Source organism: Schistocerca serialis, chromosome 10 (genome assembly GCF_023864345.2).
Source record: "Schistocerca serialis cubense isolate TAMUIC-IGC-003099 chromosome 10, iqSchSeri2.2, whole genome shotgun sequence".
NCBI lineage: Eukaryota > Metazoa > Arthropoda > Insecta > Orthoptera > Acrididae > Schistocerca > Schistocerca serialis.
In genome coordinates, this window is record NC_064647.1 from 84,624,489 (window position 1) to 84,643,028 (window position 18,540).

At 38.4% G+C, this 18,540-nt stretch overlaps 1 protein-coding gene across 4 annotated transcripts in view; it reads left to right on the forward strand.

The window, feature by feature from the left end:
* LOC126424801 (glycogen synthase kinase-3 beta) overlaps positions 1-18,540 on the forward strand; it is a 313,756-nt gene that overhangs the window by 263,059 nt on the left and 32,157 nt on the right. For all 4 annotated transcript variants that reach the window (XM_050087591.1, XM_050087592.1, XM_050087589.1 and 1 more), the window contains 2 exons: positions 953-1,190; positions 1,916-2,109. In XM_050087591.1, the coding sequence (XP_049943548.1) occupies positions 953-1,190; positions 1,916-2,109 (432 nt within the window). The remainder of the gene's footprint in view (positions 1-952; positions 1,191-1,915; positions 2,110-18,540) is intronic.

The following is an 18,540-nucleotide window of genomic DNA, read 5'->3' on the forward strand; positions in this document are numbered from 1 at the left end:
GTATTGAATAGGATTGGGGAGAAGAGAAGTTTGTGGCACAACTTGACCAGAAGAAGGGATCGGTTGGTAGGACATGTTCTGAGGCATCAAGGGATCACCAATTTAGTATTGGAGGGCAGCGTGGAGGGTAAAAATCGTAGAGGGAGACCAAGAGATGAATACACTAAGCAGATTCAGAAGGATGTAGGTTGCAGTAGGTACTGGGAGATGAAAAAGCTTGCACAGGATAGAGTAGCATGGAGAGCTGCATCAAACCAGTCTCAGGACTGAAGACCACAACAACAACAACAACACTGTTATGAAAAAGATAGTTGCTGCTATTATCCTTTTCATAATATTGTTACATTCCATCCTGAGTTTTTCTATTGTTTGATAAATGGTTTATATAAGGCATGAAAGAAAATAGATCTTTTCGCAGTTGCTCATGTAGATCGTGTCATCTGCCTCAAATGAAAAACATAGTATTACATTGTCAAAGATTCCTGTCGACTCCCCACGACACAAGGAAAGGACATAGGTGCATAAATACATTGAAACGTGAATATCGCAAATACACTAAAATTTTAAAATAAATGGTTTATTTCCAGTTATTCATCATCTTCTACGGTGTAAAGTCCGTGACTGTGTCTTCTTCGAACATAAGCCTCTCCATCTATCCCAGTCTTCTCCTCTCTTGTCCACAGATCCCTTCACTCTTAACGATCTCTCTCCCTCTTGGTTTCTTTCCTCGTGTTATTTCACAAGTTTGCCCCAGTATCTCGTCAACTCCCATTGTCTTTACGTGTCCGTACCACACTCTTGACTTTTCTGAGATCTTCTGCATGAAGTTCCCTTCCATTGTTTCCCTCACCATCTCATCCCATTCACCATTTGTTCTAGTCAGTCATATCCTGCTCTTTTTGAAATTAATGTTCTGTGCAAGACTTCAGTATTTCTTTCTTTCTCATTGCAGTTGTACATGTACCAACTGTTTCGAAGCTTGGCGTACATTCACTCATTAGGCATCTGCCATCGGGATATAAAACCTCAGAACTTGTTGCTGGACCCGGAGACAGGTGTTCTCAAACTGTGTGACTTTGGCAGTGCCAAGAATCTGGTAAAGGGTGAGCCAAATGTGTCGTACATCTGCTCACGCTATTACCGTGCTCCGGAGCTCATATTTGGGGCCATTGACTACACCACCAAAATAGGTATGTTTTGTAAAAATCATTTTATTCCAGTGTGCAAAATTGTTTTATTCATAACAGTGAATTGATTTTAAGTACACATTTATATGGCTAAAACAGCTCAATTTAGGTATTATATATAAAATATTTCTTTCATCGTGTGATACAATTTCGTGCACTTTCTTTTTAACCTTTTATGAGAGTCCTATATTCTCACATGTCGAGTTTGATACAGATTTAGTTAGTAATTTTTTTTATTGATAATGTTAAACATGGTTATGAAAATGAGTGTCTTCACGTTATTCATTTAATATCGTTCATTGCATTAGTAAATAATGTAACAGAAATTAAAATATTGCGCAGGAGGAATCAATCAGTTGGGCGTGAAATGTAGATTTAGCATTTGGTTGACAATTCATCTACACATATATGGGAGGGAACAGTGGTTTCTTAAAAATTAATTTTAGCTGGAATATAACAGTAACATTTACAAATATCATTCTAAAAGGGGAAACTAATCTTCATTAACTTGTAAGATACTGTCTGCCGCTCATGAGTGCAGTGTGTGTCAGGACCTTTGATAATAATCTGCTTGGTAAAATAAAGTGTACAGTCTTGAAAAGAAGTAATTATATATAACTATATGTATATTTTGCAGTATAAGAAATTATATTTTACCTCCTAATGGCTGTCATGTACGTTTGCCTAACTAAGCATCCAAACAGTAAGTGTGTGTGGATTCTTTGCAGATGTATGGAGTGCTGGATGCGTGTTGGCAGAATTGCTCCTGGGTCAGCCGATATTCCCAGGTGATTCTGGCGTCGACCAGTTGGTTGAAATCATAAAGGTGCTCGGAACACCGACACGTGAACAGATACGTGAGATGAACCCTAACTACACAGAGTTCAAATTTCCGCAGATAAAGTCTCACCCATGGCAGAAGGTAAGCCTAGAAAATGAGCTCTGTAATTACAGCAGTTACTGGAGATGTCACTTTTAAATAATTTCATCTGCACTGTTCAGTTTACGTTTACTTAATTCAGTCTGAGATGTTAACACAGTGCTTCTTTATGTGTAGTTCAGTATTTCTACTTCCTTGGCTGGCGATTATGTTGTGTTAGGAGATGATAATAATAAACAATATGTAAACTGACACCAAACTTTGGACCGCATTTACTTTTCATTTGTGGGAAATAGCAGTCTTGTATGTTAAAACTATGGTCAGTGTAGTAAAACTGAGAGCTGGAAGAGGGGTAATTGCAGTTTAGAGGAATAGGTTTGCTAGTTTCAGGAAATATTTCAATCTGTTGTTTCCCAGTCAGCATCTGTCAACTCTTGTTCAGATTGCAATTTTTTTTTCATGCCCTGTTGGACTCGTTTTGTTCTTGGTAGCTCAACGTTGCCTACTAATTACTAAAAGCTTTTTGTTACGTTGTTGTAAGATACCCCCATTCTCATTCATTAAGTAGTGTTTAGTGTCTAGCATATGGGCTGTGGTAAATTTGGGTTTGATCACTATTGGAAGCCCTCAACAGGCTGTTAAGTTTTTCTGGAAGGTGGAATTAATTATAAACCATTATCTTTCCTCTGTGAAGGAAAGCAGTAGACTGAGAGTACTCAGGCATACTGGAAAAAGTTTAATGGCCAGAGAGACAAGATAATTTACTGAAATGTGCAGGTGGTTTATTTTGTTACAAATGCAGATATTTTTTATAGCTCTTGAGTCACATGTTTAATTTAAAAAAAAAAAAAAAAAAAAAAAAATCCTCATTTTGGGGTCTGTATCAACATCTCTACACCAGAACAAGAGTAGGGATTGCAATACACTAAATGTAGACCGGAACTTACTTCACAATTTACCAAATTAACATATTTTAGCAGTACACTGTAATACTGATGTGCCTGACTGTTAGCTTACTTGATCCTTAAAATTTCATCCAGTATTTGGTGTCATGTCGTGTCATTTTGTGTAGGTTTGAATCTGCAAGAGATCCCACTTAATTTTAACAAGGTCTGTATACCTCTTATTTGTAAATGCGTATGAACATTAAAATTTATTATGTACCTTCACAAGGCACAGAACCATAGTCCTAAAATAAAGAACAGAGAGAATATCTACCCTACTTCCAAGGCTCTCAGGTGTACTGCCAGATCCAGTTGTTGAAAATCCACAATATTTCAGCTAACAATTGTTCCAACATTGTCAGGTGGTGCTGATGGGCCGAAGTTCCTGCTGCGTGCCGGCAGTATTTATACTTGCTGGTCCAGAGTTCCGGCCTCGCCAGCCGTATGCTGTGGTTGTGGTGGTGGTGGTGGTGGTGGTGGTGGTGGTTGTGGTCGTCTGTTTCCTCCTGTCCATTGTCCCTGTCACACATCGTGTCTGGATGTCACATTTTGCTGTGATGGGGCTTAGTATTGGCTCAAATGCCTTGTTCAGATGGAAGCCTCCGTCTCTATCAGTCAAATTGTCAGACATATTTCAGTTGCTTCTTTGGCAATGCAGTCCCAAAATTTATCAGTGGTAGCATTTTCAATGCAGTGTTCTGCTATTGTAAACTTATGGGGCTACAGTAAACAGGTCTGGCACTCGTATTCTGTATATGAGTCTTCCGTTCTGTGGATTGTATATGAGTCTTCAGTTCTGTGGATTGTTTGTCCAGTACATGTTTTTCTGCATACACATGGGACATGGTACATCACTTTTTTTTACTCATGTCATCTTTCACTGTCCCTAATAAAGTTCATATTTTGACTGGCAAGTGGAAAGTTGGCTTTGTGTGATGATTTTGCATTAGTCTTCCCATTTTTTGAAGATACGTTGGCAACAAATGGTGTGAAAGTGTTCTTCTCATTGTCTTCTGCCTTGTTTTTGTCCTCCACCTCATTCTCAGAGATCCTGCTTCACAGGGCCATCCGAATCTGTTGGTTGCATTTCCATTCTTGTGGAAGATGGATTCCATGTGCCACATCTTTGCCATCAGACTTAAGTGTAGCACGCTGTTGTTCTGCAAGGAATGGTGGCAGCTAGAGGCATGAGGTATCAATCTGTATGCTTTGGCTTACAGTGTACATAGTGAGCAAGTTAGCTGTTGAGCCTGTGCTGAGCTAGAACGTCAAGAAAAGGAAGTTTGCTGCAGAAAACTGAATGTTTTCGTGGAAAGAATCCAAATATTCTAAGAATTTCTATAGTTTTTCTAGGCGATGTGGCCAGATGACAAAAGTGTCGACATATGGAAAGAAACACACCAGTCTAGCTAAGCAGTTTGCAATGCTCTGTTCTTGAAGAACACTGTGAAGAAATTTGCTACAACTGACAGAAGTGGCCTGCCCATGGCTATGCCATCACTCTGCTCGTAGTATTTTCTGTTGGAAAAAAAAATAGGTCGATGTCAGAATGTGTGTGTGTAAAAAAAAAAAAAAAAAAAAAAAAAAAAAAAAGGCTGTGTCAGCTTAGGGCTGAACTCGTTGATTAATTTTACAAAGTCTTCAAAGGGGACTCAAATGGGAAGTTGGACGACATCAAAGTTGCCCATAATGTTGGACTCCTGCAGCCTTAGCTCCATCAGCCAAGTTTGGTACGTGTGTGTATACGTGTACACTTGCAGAAGCGAGAGCCCACCAGATAAGTCACATGCTTAGCCAGGGGATATGTCAGTGCCGTAATGTTGCTCACTATTAGTCACGTGTATTCTTCATGGGTATTTGGCAGGCCGTACGGTCTAGACGGTACAGCAGTTTCCTGGCAGAGTGATTTGGAAAAGTCATCATTGAGTGCCCAATTTCTTCATCTGCTGGATTTTAAGAAAGTATAGCAAAATCATCGGCAAATGCCCGGCAGTTCACTGTTTCACTCACACCAGTTTTGTTAAGTACATTCAATAATCAATCACATTTTCATTCCAGATCTGTACTATTTCTTCTAATGCACATTTGAAAAGGACTAGAGATAAGCCATCATTTAGTGTTAAACGTGTATGTATTTTAAAGCTCTTAAAGATTTTTCTCATGAACTACACTTTAAAGACTGTAAGCGTTTCATAGATTGGAGTTCCCGGTTCAGTTCAAATACAAAATCCTTGAATTACTTTGTCCGGAGTTCTCCGTTAAGAGTCAGACGTCTTTTTAGAATCCTCAAATGTTACAGCTGTGTCTTTAGATTTCAGTAGTGACAGTTTATAATAATTGAATAGTCTACTTGGAACTTTTTTTTTCTCTTTCCCATGTAATTTTAAAAAGATACTTTATAGCCAGCCAGTAAGAGAGAGACTCCTCTGTAGTTATTGATGTCTCTTTCTATCACCTTTCTTGTGAAGAGGATGTATTAAGATGACATTCTATTCTTCCAAAATCTTCTGTAAAGTTGCAGATGTTTTATAATCTTTGTGATGATTTCAGAATTCCAGCTGTTATGGAGTTTTCCATACTGGCCTTGTTATTTTTCAGAGTTTTAATTGCTTGTCAGATTTCTTTCACGGTTCATGGTATATTCCCGTGATCCTCACAAAAATCTAAGAAATAAACAATGGACAATCTGGGATGGAATAACAATTTGAATTAGGATAGACTGCTATTACAACTGGAGGAGGCATTCAGCGACAGGCAGACACGTTTAAAAGTAGACTATTTGGTTTTTTAAAGCTGTCGGGAAAACTCCTTATAAGATGCATGGGTGCATGTGCTCTCTCTCTCTCTCTCTCTCTCTCTCTCTCTCTCTCTCTCTCTCTCTCTCTCTCTCTCTCTCTCTCTCTCACACACACACACACACACACACACACACACACACAAGCACAACTTGCACACATGACTGCAGTCATTTCCAGGTGCTTTGGTGGGTAATGGTGTTAAAGAATAGGCATAGGATGGGGAGGAGATAACATGGTAGGGGTGGAGGACATGCTGCAGTGTGCAGGGACAGGATGGTGGGTTGACAGGTGCTGTATCAGGAGGCTGTGATTTGGGAGGGAGGGGGGGGGGGGAGGGAGAATTGGAGAAGAGAGGAAGACTGGGATAGGAGGCGAGTATGAGGCTGGCGTGTTAGCAGGAAAATGATGGAGGTTGGTGTAAGATAAGGGTACCAAAGTCTGAGATTACAAGAGTGAAGGTTACGTAGCAGGGATAGTTCCCACCTTTGAAATTCAGAAAAGTTTGTGTCAGTGGAAAGAATACAAATGCAGATAATTTTAAAACTGGTGCAACCACAGCTAAAATAGTTATACATGATTTTATGACAATTTATACAGTAAACAGTTTTAAAATACAGATGTTACAACTATTAAAATGAAACTGAAGGAAATGTCCAATAGTCTGCTGTAGGTGCATTTTTCCAGGTCACTTATAAACCCATATAACCAGTTTCACAACTTTAAAGTTCCATCTTCTGGTGCAAATATAAATGCTATGTCATAGGTTACAGAGTGCCACAGAGTAACAATTGGTGAGGCCAGGTTAAGTTTTTAGCCCCCCTCAAAACTCAATTGATAAAAAGATCATAGTCGTTGACGAATGTTACATCCGTGTCAAGTCTCGAACTGTACACTTTCCTGTTAAAATATGCTCTTGTCGGCCTGTATCGAGCAACAAAGTGCCCCTTCATAGATGTTATTTGGGCAAGTACTGGGCCCTGTAATGACAAAAGCTGGCACGCTCATGTCTATTGCCACCAACACAGCAGCTGACAAAATAAGTTACGAGCGCCCTGTGTGTTGTTGAAACATATGCTGTGGCTGCCTTCTGGGTATTGAGATGGTGGTGTCACTGCAGACGCGACTTTACACAAACGTGATATTTGTCTTTGATGATAGTCTTTTTATCTATTGACGATGGCTTTTTATCATTTGCGAGGGGGAGGGGGGGGGGGGGCTAAAAGTGTAACCTAGCCACACCAATTGTTACTGTGGCATTCTGTAGCCTATGACATACCACTTATATTCGCATCAGAAGATGGAACTTCAAAGTTGTGAAACTCGTTGTATGGTTTTATAAGTGACCTAAACAAATACAGCTGCAGTGGACCATTGGACATTTCATTCAGTTTTGTTTTCATATTTTTAACACCTGAATTTTGAAAAACTGTTCACTGTATGAATTGTCAAGCAGTTGCATAGAATTCAGGTGGTATGAGCTGTGAAGTAGTCACTGAAGTCAAGCACACGGTGCTGTGTGGCACACTCAGCAGTTGTGTCGTCCAGTTTATTATCGGCTGCAGTTTGGTGGTGGCCATTTGTGGAGAGGGACAGCTCGTTAATGGTCACATCCACATAGAATTCAGCACGGTGTTTGCAGCTTAGTTCGTAGGTCACGTTGCTGCTTTCTGAGGTGACCCTACCTTTGATGGGGTAGGAAATGCCTTTGACAGGACTGGACTAGGTGCTAGTTGGAGGATAAGTTGTGGTGTAAGGGGTTGGAACCAGGGGTGGAATAAGGACCCACAGTGACACTGTGTAGGCTGGATGAATTGTGAAACACCATTGTTTGAGGATATTGCAAAGGACATTTCTCATTTCTGGACATGGCAGTACTGGTCAAATCGTTGTGGACAGTAAGGTGCAGGAGACCTGATTCTGGACAGTGATTTCGATGTGTGAAGGCTTCAACGAGACACCTCCTCGTACTCCACTATCCCCTCCTCTTCCTCACCCCATCCATCTACCACAACTACCCACATCAGCAGTCATTGTTACCACTCCAGTATGTGTGTGTTGGGGGGGGGGGGGGGGGCTGCTTTGTGTGAAAGCTAAAAGAAAAAAAATCTAACAATCCACTTTTAAATGGGTCTATCTGCTGCTCAGCAGTTCCTCTTAGTGGTGAGAAGTGATCTATCATAACTCACATTGCTAAAATCTAAGAATTCTAATTTATGGCTGTAATCTTGGGCACTGTAACAGTTCATGAGAATATTTTGCATACAGCCTTTCAAATTATTTCAGAATATCTGGTGAAAATCTCTAGAATTACTTATCAAAATTTTTTGTAGTATCAGTAAATTTCAAGTGATCTTCTGACTCTCTGTGTTATCATTGATTTTTTATCTTCGTTGTTTAAGTTGTTCAGTTTGTTCCATGGTTCCAGATCTTTTCCAGTTTCTCCAGTTTTCTGATTTTGCTGTAACTTGTTTTTTGCTCTCATTGTTCTACCATTTTCTCTTCTCGTATGCTGAAGTGCTGGTTTGCTTAGGTGGCCCTTATCAGTTGGCATATTCAGTTATGTTATTTCATCTTGGAATTGTTGTGTTGTTTCTTGTGTTATGGTAAGTTGATCTCTATTGTATTTTTATTATTTTTATGACACTTTTGTACCTTCACAAAGCAAAAATTAATTTTAGTTTTAAACTGATAGTGACCAGAATCAAATTTACCTTATCGGACTACTTTAACAAACATAATTTCTGTATTATTTGTTTTAGAAGTAGCCACATGATTCCAGAATAAAATCATCTAATACTATTTGGTTACGTCAATGTACAAATAGGCAAGGAAAAATTTTAAAATAATAATAAGATATAATCTGGCATAGACAGAAACTAACAGAAAAGTGTAGGACTGATAAACACCTGCATAATCTGTCAGGGTGATGTAACGTCTTAAGAAAACTTGCAAGAAGAGCTAAAACATCAGTGGCTTATTATTTTATTGAAATCGTAATTACTATGTGGCCAGGCTTGCTTTGGGGATGGAAAGTGGCTTAAGAATAATTAGTATCTTACTGAAGAGATGGAACTAAATTCTATAATTTGTTCTGAAAATAGGTCTGCTCTCACCAAAGCTAAAAGACAGTTTTTTAATGTACATACTTCAGAATAATCATGACATGTACCTGGATTGCAAGTAATTACGGATGATGAGTTAATGCCTGGATCCATTTAAAGACTTATATTGTAATGCACATGTAAATCATCTGTGTGTTCTTGTATTTTCCTTGTTGTTTGGTGACAAAATATCTTCTCCAATATTAATTAGTAATGTGCATTTGACTTGTTTAAATTGCTTTGTATTTTTGTATACTGAAATGGAAGTATCATATTGCGGGTTGCAGTGCTTGCTGGAGCGAATGTCTTTACCAAAATGTTCTACAGAACATCAGAAAATTAGAGTAAGTAAGGGAAGTTTGCAAAGTGTAATTTTTTCCATCCCTCGATTTGTTTATCTGCAGTTTGGCGTGTGGTGCTGTCTTGCTTTGTTAACAAAGGTGTACCACTGCTGAGCATTGGAAGTACTCACTGGACCATCTATGCAGGTTATCTTGCTTCTGTGGTTTGTAGTATCCAGCATCCAGCTTCAAAAAAATACTTGTGTAGTAAAAGTGTACAGATTAAATGCCACATACGCTGTCACAATTATAAGCATTTACTACACTCAAATTGTCATCCTTAGGGTATCAGTGTTGAGAGAGACACCTAGGAAATAGGTTTCCCAAAGTTATTTACTGGTTGAAAGAGGATGAAACAGACGGTCCCACCTGTTTCAGAATTATGCTAACCAATAATTAGAACCCATTATGACTAAAATGTGCCAGGGTACGGGCTGTTTTGTTTTTGTACCCATGGACAAAAACTCCATTTTAAAAAGTTGAAGAGAGCATAAAGTTTCTTAACTGCGAATCTTGTTCAGATATTTTATGTTGATGGAATTAACAGCTATCCCTGTTACATTACTCGTACTGCACAGCAATATCTCAGTTTTTGTAGTTGCAAATGAAAATGTGTCGGTCAACAACAAACATGAATTGTTTGATTTACACAAACATTCTGTCTAACCTTCTGAGTGCACCTTCAGGGCTGACTCAAACCTTAATTGTCACTGATGTTTCCACCTGTAATTCACATTACAGCAGCTTTTGCTAGCTTCCATGTCACAATACTCCGTTCGTAGTAAGAATAAACCTGATGTAAAAAAACACAAACGTGATGATTGGTTAGCAGCTGTAGCTCTGGTGTACTGGTGTTCTTCCGCTTTTGGAAGCATGTCCAACTTATGTATTAGATATTTATTACTTTGTCACTGTAAATGAAACTTCGACATTCTAATGTATTAACAGCCATAAATATTTTTCTTAGTCTTGTGTAATTTTTATTTAAAAAATCGTGTACACTCAGTCTCTGCACGCGCTACTTGTGCTCCGATTGTATCACTGTTCATATGTATCGCGAAAATGGATGACACTGCTTTCTGCTTCATAGTGTAATGTGCGTGCGGAACACCATTAATGGCTAGAAACAACTTGTTCTTAACATTTCTCACAACATTAAAGAGAAAAACAAGCTTTGAAATTCATTGTGGAATACACTATAATAAATAAAACGGCCACAGCTACAGTTGCAAGCTGGGCGTAATCGGTGGTGACGTTGCTCGATGATCGCGCAGGCCAGTGAGCAGTGGTTCGAAACTCAATAACTTTTTTTTAATACCTGAATCATTTAAGTATGAAATTTATCAATATGTGGTAATTAACTCATACTTCACCATCATTTTTTTTAAGAAAAATCCATATCTTCTCATTTCTAATTACATAGCACATGCAGAATTCTGGTTTCCAATGCAAATACACATTCTTAGCAATCAATATGTTATAAAATATCGTTAAAGATTTTGAAGTCATGAAAACTTCACCAATTGTTTGGAGAAAAATGAAAAATCAAATACTCTTTGTTTGAATGTGCCCTCTGTTTTATAGGATAGATTTTGTCTCACACGAGCCAGAGTGATAAGTGTGGACTTTCTGATGCCTTGGGATTCTGTTGTTGATCGCATCGTTATCAGCGTAGCAGTACTGAAATGTAATGGTTTTTTCAGAGTCCGATTTGGAAGAAATTCTGAGATTACCACGTGAATGACTATACCACCTTCAGCGGCTTCAATATTTAACTACATTTTGGAATCCCAGCAGTGCACTTTTACACCACACACAGCTCATGTGAAAAAGTTACCCTTGTTAAAGTCGGAAATTTTCATCACTCTTGTTTTATTTACAGTACTATGTTAGCTCAGATCAGATCATCTAAGAAGTGCAGCACCTGAGGTTTACCATTATTTCTTTCTGTTCGAAAATTAAATGACATTTGAGGCTATATTATTTTTTGCTCATCTCTTTTTACGTCTTTACTGTTCACATCACTGCAGGTTAGTTGGACCAGGTGGCTGGCCAATGCTCTCAAAGTTAATTGTGCCAGTAAAGCTGCTACCCCATTTTATCGCCGAGTCGATCTACGTGTAACACACAGCATAAGATGTATCCTCATTATCTTACTTGACTGTACTCGAGACAGATTGGCTTTTGCTCCACATGAAACGAAATCCAATAAGGTTCCAGAAATGCAGAATAAAACATAGTGTAATGTTTACATGAGGTTTATTCTTACGATGAATGGAGTATAGTCTTTAAATCATGCAAAAAACAGTGAAAGTGCTATGACATGAAATATTGTCAGCAAACCTCGAAAGTAATAAAATCGGTGGCAATGAAAGTTAGTTTTAGAGAGGTGCTCAGATCCCCCAATGGTAAAGACGGGAAATCTGGGTGTGAGTCATGGTCTGCCAAAAATTTTCATTTGTCACAACACATTTATCATGTTACAGGTTCTGTACTGGTGAAAGGCTGTCACTGATGTCATTTCACACATTGCACTTCATTGATTTCATGTGCATTGACTCCATTAGTTACATTTCAATGATTTGAATTAAATTAAAATTTTGAAAGATGACACTATTTCTGCTAAGACAGTATATTTGTTTTCGTTTAAGCTTCGAAGCCATTTTCAAGTGTACAATTCAACATATATGGAACATCCAAACAACCAGGAAATCTAAACATGTGTTGTATTGTACAGTTAGATCCCCTGGTTGTTGTTTGTATATCATATGACATAATCCATGCAAATCTTCTCTACAAAATGCCTTTGTAGCTTAAACTAACCAATAGTTGTTCAAATAAACACAAATATACAGTTTATATATAAAAACAAAGATGAGGTGACTTACCGAACGAAAGCGCTGGCAGGTCGATACACACACAAACAAACACAAACATACACACAAAATTCAAGCTTTCGCAACACACTGTTGCCTCATCAGGAAAGAGGGAAGGAGAGGGGAAGACGAAAGGAAGTCTTCCCCTCTCCTTCCCTCTTTCCTGATGAGGCAACAGTGTGTTGCGAAAGCTTGAATTTTGTGTGTATGTTTGTGTTTGTTTGTGTGTCTATCGACCTGCCAGTGCTTTTGTTCGGTAAGTCACCTCATCTTTGTTTTTATATATAATTTTTCCCACGTGGAATGTTTCCGTCTATTATACAAATATACAGTTTAGTGGAAATAGGTCTTCTGAAAATTTCCAAGTGATAGTGAAACAAAACCTAACAAAACTAATTGGGTACAATCTCTTCTTAACAACTGGGTGAAAATGAAAATGCCGTCCTGAGAGGTATCTCCAGTAATATCTAGGGTCCAAACATGTTAGATTTCTGACCTAAATATGAGTCCTTCAACTCCTGAGAAAACACACATTTCTCTTCTCTCCAAACGAAATGTGAAAAACTTTGACACACTCCATATCTCAGCAGTAGCAACATTTAATGAAAACCGTGTGACTACTTTACGGAAATTTATCAGTATAAACTACCAAACAATTAGTCGAGGGAAGTTGGAGGAGCAAATTTCTGAACTTTTTCCTCTTGCATTTCAATTAAACCACAAATTGTCTCATATCCTCCATTACTACTACTGATATAATTTTATCGTATTTTTAATAGTAGACATAATTCGAAAGCAGTAAAAAGTAATAAATATTTCTTAATTTAGTGAATTCCATAATAAATTTATTATTTTTATGTTTTTGTAGTTAGAACCCTACAGCTTGAAGATAGTTAACAAAAGTCATATTGCACCACCACCTGTTGCAATGAAAAATCTTCATTGTTGTTACCAGTTTAGAGTATTGCTAATAATAATAAATAATAATAATAATAATAATAATCAGAAGCAGGAAGTTATTCAGTTACAGAAATTTTTATGGCTCATTTTGACACTATTATAAAGAATCTCAAAAATCAAACCAAGTATCAAAACCACACACACACACACACACACACACACACACACACACACACACACTAAAAGATCTAATATCACTAACAGTAAAACTTATAATGCACCCAATTTCTGAATACTTGTAAAGTAAGAGAACAAAGGTTCTAGACATCTGAACCACAAATGTCAACATAGGGGTGTGGTGTATCATTTAGTTATAGGTGCCATTCCGACCTCTGAACAGTGTTGAGCATTTATCAGGTACTGATGTGAAGTGCATTATGTAGAGTATGGTTGAATGTCGGGCCTGTATCCACATAAATACTGTGATGATAAACTTTTCCAGTACTTGTGATAATTTCTGACATTCAGACCTATTAGCAATAATAAGAGTTCTTCATTGCAGCTGTCAGTAGTACAATATGATTTCTGATACAAAAATAATGGCAGTTTTCTTGGTTGTTTCTAGTTACTTTTTGTTTCTTGGTTTTTCCTTTTTTTTAATATTTTATTTTGTTTTTGTCATTGAATTATTAATGATGAGGTTGGTGGGGTTGATAGACATTTTTTCGCTTTAAGAAACTGAAAGGGAGGAGGAAGGATGGGAGATGGAGAATAGTTCTATTCTTAGTTCTGAAGTACCAGATATCAACATCCGACATCAGTAATTATGTCATTTCCGGTGAGAATGTACAGTCAGTTAACAGTCCTTCAGCATCATTGTAATCCTATGTTGTAAAGAAATGCAGGAAATGACTGGTTATTTTCTATCTCTCTCCTTATTTTTTGCAATTTGACTATCACGATCAGCATCATCCTGACAAAAAGATTCTTATTTGTTGCGAACCCTACTTGTTTGGCCCTCCCTCAATCTCCCCACCCAGTCTCCCAAATAATATGTCCTGCAGACAATAAATGTGATGTGTGTGTTACGCAAGCAGTTGATTGTTTTGTAAGATTGAATCTCCCTATAAAAGAACATGGGATTTTGTTGATATATATTCCCCACGTTTTACTGCCATGGCAGCTGATTTACATGAGTACGCTAAGTGCAGTCTCAGTTTTCTAGCATGGGGACGTCATAAACTGTAAAGTGTTTGGTAAGTTAGGAGGGATGTATTTATTGCTTTCCCTGAGAAAAAATCTGTTGACAGTTTGAGAGAAATGTAAATGGAAGTGTCCAGTGTGGTACACCCTGCCTATTACATCCTCTTCAAGAAAGATACTGCCACACGTGTGAGTTGTGTTTGGTATTGCAGAAGCGTGCACTGAGTTTTGTGATGATGATACACTGTAACATGAGGTGTGGAGTGTTGCGTCCCATTGACCAGTTTCCACTGTACACTAGTCCGCAGCTTTATTTCTCGGCTGGAACTGGATGCCTTACTCATCACATTATTTGTTGCTGTGTAATACCTAGAATGATTTACTGGAGTGAATTGGCAGAGGCTTTTAGTAGTATTCGCGAGCCAAAATTTTGCAGCAACATTGACAGTTATTCTTGATGGCACCTCTTTGTTTTTGCGTTGTATGCTTTTTATAGATTGATTTTCTTACCAAAAGCTGTAGAGATGTGGCTAGGCAGTTATTGTTAAGCTTTCTAGAGTAATTTTGTAGAAGTTTTGTTTATTTACAGTGAAATTCTGTAATGAACTACATATTTTGACAAAATCGTGCCGATATACTGCAACTGTCACGGTAAAGATGTAATATTGCATCTACACCATCTGATCAAAAGTAACCAGACATCTGTTATAGCAGCGTGTCGGCCCTTTGCCTTTGTCAACTTGAACTCAGCTGAGGACACTTTACACGAGGTGTCCGAACTCTCTGGAGAAATGACACAGATTTTTTGTAACGATCTGAGACCAGAGTAGATGTTGGACATTCGTGTCTGGAGCAAAGTTGACTTCCTGACTTATCCCAAAGGAGTTCCATTGGGTTCAGGACTCTGGACAAATCAGCCCATTTGAGGAATGTTACTGTCACCTCTCAGCTGTTCCTCTACCGTACGCAGAATACAGTGCTGTAAAATGTGCTCATATCTTTCCGCATTTAGAATATTCTTAGGTGAAATAATGGGACAACACCGCAAGCGTGAAAAGATCGTCACTACTATAACGCCATCTCCTCTGTACTTTTCATTGTCACCACTACGTGTGGTGACACAGGTCTTTGCCAGTCACACACACTTCTATCAGAATGCACAGGGGATAGTGCAGTTCATCACTCCAAACTACTTGCTTTCAATCGTCCTCTGTACAGTGTCCCTGCACCACCTGCAGAAATTTGTGGCTTACGAGCAGCTGCTTGACCTTTCTTTCTAAATCCTTACACGCAGTCACTGTTACAGGACAGCTTGTAGCATGTAGAAACTCGAGAGTGATTTTTGTGAGAGTTTCCTTTTTACGACCATCCTCCACAGTGGTCATTGGCCGCTGCCTGTCGATACACAAGAAAGAGACTTCACATCCCGTCGACATCAAGATTGTTAGAGATAAATGTGAGAGATCTGGTCCTAGTGTAGCCTTTCTATTTCACAACCACGTCACCTACTCTGACTGGGGCTGTTTGAGGAGGATTGAAATGTCCTTCACGGACGTGTTGCTAAAGTAATATCCAGTGACTTGTCGATATACGAAGTCGAGGAGTTCTCCCGACTGATCCATTCTGCTTTTAATGTTTATCTACGGCAACACAGTACTCGTCACCTCTTTTTATACTAGTGGATCCACCTCTTGTGACATCTAGTGGTCAGGCCAACTCTACGTTACATAGCAGTGTCCAGGTACTTCTGATCAGATAAGTGTTTGTATTCTCTCTCTCTCTCTCTCTCTCTCTCTCTCTCTCTCTCTCTCTCTGTGTGTGTGTGTGTGTGTGTGTGTGTGTGTGTGTGTGTGTGTGTGTGTAAAGTTTTCAAGTTACTTCAGTTAGAAGATTGAGGGAGTGGGGGGAGGGAGAGGTAGTGTCTCTTGCTGAGAACCACAGTTTCCTTCCACAATCTGTGACATCAAGTAATTTGATTGCTGTGTGCTGTAATTTTCAAAGTGAACAAAATACTTCAGTTTTTATTTTAGTTTTGATGTTTCAGTAGTGACAGTACTAGTAGTTATTTTAATTTGTATGGCTTTTGACAATGGTGAGCCGAATGACTTCCTCTTTTATGTTAGTACAAGTTACTGAGAAACAGTTCTATCACCTGGATTTGATGGTGAAAACATTTTTGTTTTATGTTGTCACATTGTCTGATGCATGCATTATGTTCATAGTCTCTTTCATCTAATATGTGGATATATTCTTTCCAAAGTGATAAAACTATTTCTAATGTTTCACATCCCTGAAGGCTGTTTTTCATTATGTGAATTATGGAACACATTGTGTGAATTTGTGAATGATTATAAAGTCATTCTGCAACTGCCTTCACTTCTGATATTTGTATGTGACCACTCTTTGGTTCTATTATCAGTTGTTTCTTACCTCATGTGGATGAGCATATTACGTCTTCATTCTTACTGAATAAGCTACACAAATTAGTTTTCACATATTCGTATTTGGTACATGACAAGAAATCACACCCAAGCCAATACTTCCCTGACTGAAACACACACACACACACACACACACACACACACACACACACACACACACACACTGGACAGTGGGATGGGGAGGGAGGGAGAGAGAGAGAGAGAGAGAGAGAGAGAGAGAGAGAGAGAGAGAGAGGAAAAGATGGATTAATATTGAAGATAATTAAAAATGGCAGTTCACCATTTTAGTGTACAGTCGAAGCATAGCTCTCAGAAAAGTATTTCAGTTCTAAATTTATGCAGTCTTCTGCACAGGATACCTTTGTGTGCATAATGTAAAGCCTATTGCAGTGTTACATATGAGGTTTCCCATTATCTTCATATGGTTTCTTAGTTTAGTTTTTTATTTTGTGTGTTGAGTGTTCCATGTGTGTGCGTGAACAGGGTGTTTTGACAACATGAAATAAATGCCATTTTGGACTGGCACATTAAGCCGTATTCCTTTTTATTTTTCCGTCAAAACTGACAAACCTGGACTACTGCATACAGTTACTTACTTCAAAATTCCATTGATAACTGTGTTATATGGTGTGTTGTATGTTTGACTATCATTGGAAACTCTTACTTTATATGTTTAAATTGTAATTGTTTTAGATTTTGTCCTTGTCACTACACAGCCATAAACAATATCACATAGTGAAGTATAAGGAACTACAGTTGACTGTTTCATGCCATTCTTCAGTTAAAAGAATAATTCCAAAATCTGGGCAGCTGATGTCACATGGGATAATACTGTTGCAGAAATAAACATACATCCTGAGATCATAAACAGTAACAGATAACCTAGAATGGTCTAAGGTATGTCTTGAATCCTAAGGTAATAGCTTATTTTGCCTTGCAAACTGAGAGTTCTTCATATAAACACAAGCAAATAACTGAATTTGACAGAAGACACGTTGTAAGTCTGATGAGGGTGGTGGATGGCCATCCTGAAGAAGTTTCATTACGATACAACTGTGTATGATAATGGAGATGCTAGTCACTTGATAAAACTGGTGTAATGTGAAGGGAAATTGAAGTTTCTGTGAACTAGCCAACGAGGAGTATTCGCGCAGCAGTTAGTGCAGGAAAGAGTAAAAGTGTCCCAAGGAATAATTTGGTTCGGAGTGGTGGGGCCGTTTCAATTAAATTATGTAACAGTATATTGAAGGTGGTGTTTAGGCTGTACAAGTATGATGAGTTAATAAGAGCAGTTGAACATAGACACAGGCCGATATGTTTAAAAAGAGAGAGCCAAAAAATGGGAAAGGAAGTACAGAATAAATAGCTGCAGTGGATGGGTTTAGAGAGGTAGTTCTCTACCTGCTTGGGGAATGGGTGTGTTGTCACCATCATGATTCGTTACATTGGCTCGATCAGACTGTGTAAAAATCGGACTGTGAAAAAACTGGGACTTTGTATGGGCACTTACGATCGTGCAGTTGAGTGCTCCACAATGATCATGATCATGATCATGATCATGATCATCATCATCATCATCATCATCATCATCATCATATCTATGCTTAGGAAGGCACAGCTTGCCCAGCAGCCTGCAAAATTGCACTGTCTGCTTCAAGGATGCCGTTCGTAGTAAAGAAAAAGTACATAGTTTGTTTAGCCCCTCTCTGTGTTGCCTTTATCTTTGTCAGATTGACACAATTGGAAAACTTCTATAGGCAGAATCTTCTCCGAATGGTAAAACACTCGTCTTGACCACCAAATTAATTTTATTTATAGTCATGTGACACATTTTGTGAGAAACCAACCGTCAGATCTTTGGCTGAAATA